We start from the raw sequence: 2,026 nt of genomic DNA, 5'->3' as shown, positions 1-2,026 counted from the left end.
TATATATATAGATCACTCACACTAACATTTGATTAAACGAAGTTTGAAGCCTGCAAAAGAGCTATCTTTATGACTGAAAACAACTGGGCCAGCTAGCTCCAAAGATCCAGGTCTTAAAACCAGGCCACTGATATGGTAAATGGTGACTATTTAAAAATAAAAGGTTAAAATCTGCCTGTCTTACTTTCAAAAGTGGACTCCAGTAGAATAAATCATAAACATGGGGGCGGCCGCTATGGTGGGTAGAAAGTGGCGTGAGGCAGTTATGGGTGCAGTGCATAAACGCACTGGGTGTAGAATACAGTTTTACTACCTGTGCACACAAAAATACTGTAGGTTGTTATTTTCGAAAAATTGTTTGCTCAATAGGCAACCACATGGCATGTTGGTTACTAACCCTCAGAATTCAGTGAGACAGCAAAAAAAAGTGTGCCTTTTTTATTCTTTGGGGAGTTTTCTGACAGTTTGAGTCACCAAACTATGGTTTCCACCAGTCACAGCCCAGTGAGATACTCCCCTTAGCAAGAGGCTCCTCCACCACCTGCTCTTTGTACCCATCAACAAACACCTGATGTAATTCTGGCTGGATATTTGATAGAGTTCATTTAAACTGGTGGGCTTCCTGACACAGACCCGACTTTTAATCATAGTGCACAAATGTTTCATGTGAATTTCTAAACCAGAGGGAGTAACAGCAGGGAGTCTACATCAGCCAATTACACGTTTTCTATGATTTAAAAACAGTGAAAATAAGAATAACAGAAGATTTCAGAGCATTTTGATGTTATTGCACATTGGCTTCACTTGTTACACCAAATGACTGAGTTTTATATGCAGCCTGCTCATTTCACACAGCCCCAGATGTTAAACTGCACAAAATGTACAAAATAAAAACATGTTCGCAGTCTGCTACAATAAACCGTGTAAAAAAAAGGATTTTACTGAGTCACCCAGATGATGCTCTCATCCCTTTGTGTGCCATTTATCGCTGCAAAAACTCAATGGGAACAGCTACATGTTAAACCTAAAAAGTGCAATAATTTGTTTTATTTTCATACAGCAGGTTTAAATGTCTCCACCCTCCAAGCTGTTGAAATGCAAAGTGTTGCTGTTTCTTGTTGCCTCAGGCTCATTGTTTTAGCTGGAGGCAAGAGCCTTGACAGAGGCAGGCTTGCTGCAGTTTCAGTCCCTGTTCCGAGGTTGCCTTCAGTGAAGTCAGTTTAAAACTGAGTGGTTGGACCAAAAACATGTTCCAAAATGTAAACAAAACCTGCTCTCCTGCTGTTTCTTGTTTTCTCATTGCAACAGTATAGAATCGTGTTAAAAAATAATGCTAAAGTTTATAACAATCACTTTCAAGTGCTGCCAGCGAGTTTCAGAGCTTTTATTTTGTCCTCAGGGGTGGCAGAAAGGGCAGAGTACCACATCATGTCCCACCCTCAGACATTTCCACGGGGCCTGGCTCCAGACTACAGAGAGGTTCCCGTGGGGACGACGCTGGGCCGAAGAGGCAGAAACCTTTTCGCTCAGCAAGCCTTTCAGCCTCACAGCAGGCCTGTGAACAAAGCGACCGCAGTGTTTGGCCACGCTGGAGGCAGGCTGGTGGTGCCAAACACAGGTGAGCCAACTGTGACACAGCCGGATTTCATACGATCCTTCTGCGGAGTGGAAACTTCAGTTTCTCCAACAGAAAACTAGACACCATCAGATCTGTAACTGAGCACACGTACTAACAGATTTCAGGTTTTTTTTTTTCAAGTTGCAAAGACTAAACCATCATGATCACTCGTTTTTACTATGACAGATGTAATAGTTTTGTTTATAAGTGAATTAGAAAATAATTTTGATATTTTATTGTTTAAAGGGATCCCTGATGAGTTGTAACATTGGATTTTATTTGATAAACATTTATTTTAACTGTAAAATAAAGACTGCAAAAATACTGTAGGATGTTTAGTTTTGTAAATTTTTTAAAATATATTTTAACACGGACGGAGCCATTTTATTTACACGCAAAGCATTCTGG

General features: G+C 40.5%; 1 protein-coding gene across 1 annotated transcript in view; it reads left to right on the top strand.

Annotated features, from left to right (window-relative positions):
* Nucleotides 1-2,026, top strand: part of unc5da (unc-5 netrin receptor Da) — a gene marked incomplete in the record, with an annotated part of 274,340 nt that overhangs the window by 176,493 nt on the left and 95,821 nt on the right. Inside the window, 1 exon segment of the mRNA XM_014001635.1 lies at nt 1,400-1,618. Within this exon segment, the coding sequence (XP_013857089.1) occupies nt 1,400-1,618 (219 nt within the window).

The sequence above is a fragment of the Austrofundulus limnaeus genome, unplaced genomic scaffold, assembly GCF_001266775.1.
Source record: "Austrofundulus limnaeus strain Quisiro unplaced genomic scaffold, Austrofundulus_limnaeus-1.0 Scaffold10, whole genome shotgun sequence".
Taxonomy (NCBI): domain Eukaryota; kingdom Metazoa; phylum Chordata; class Actinopteri; order Cyprinodontiformes; family Rivulidae; genus Austrofundulus; species Austrofundulus limnaeus.
The sequence above is the reverse complement of the archived record's forward strand: the minus strand, read 5'-3'. Positions and strand labels throughout refer to the sequence as shown.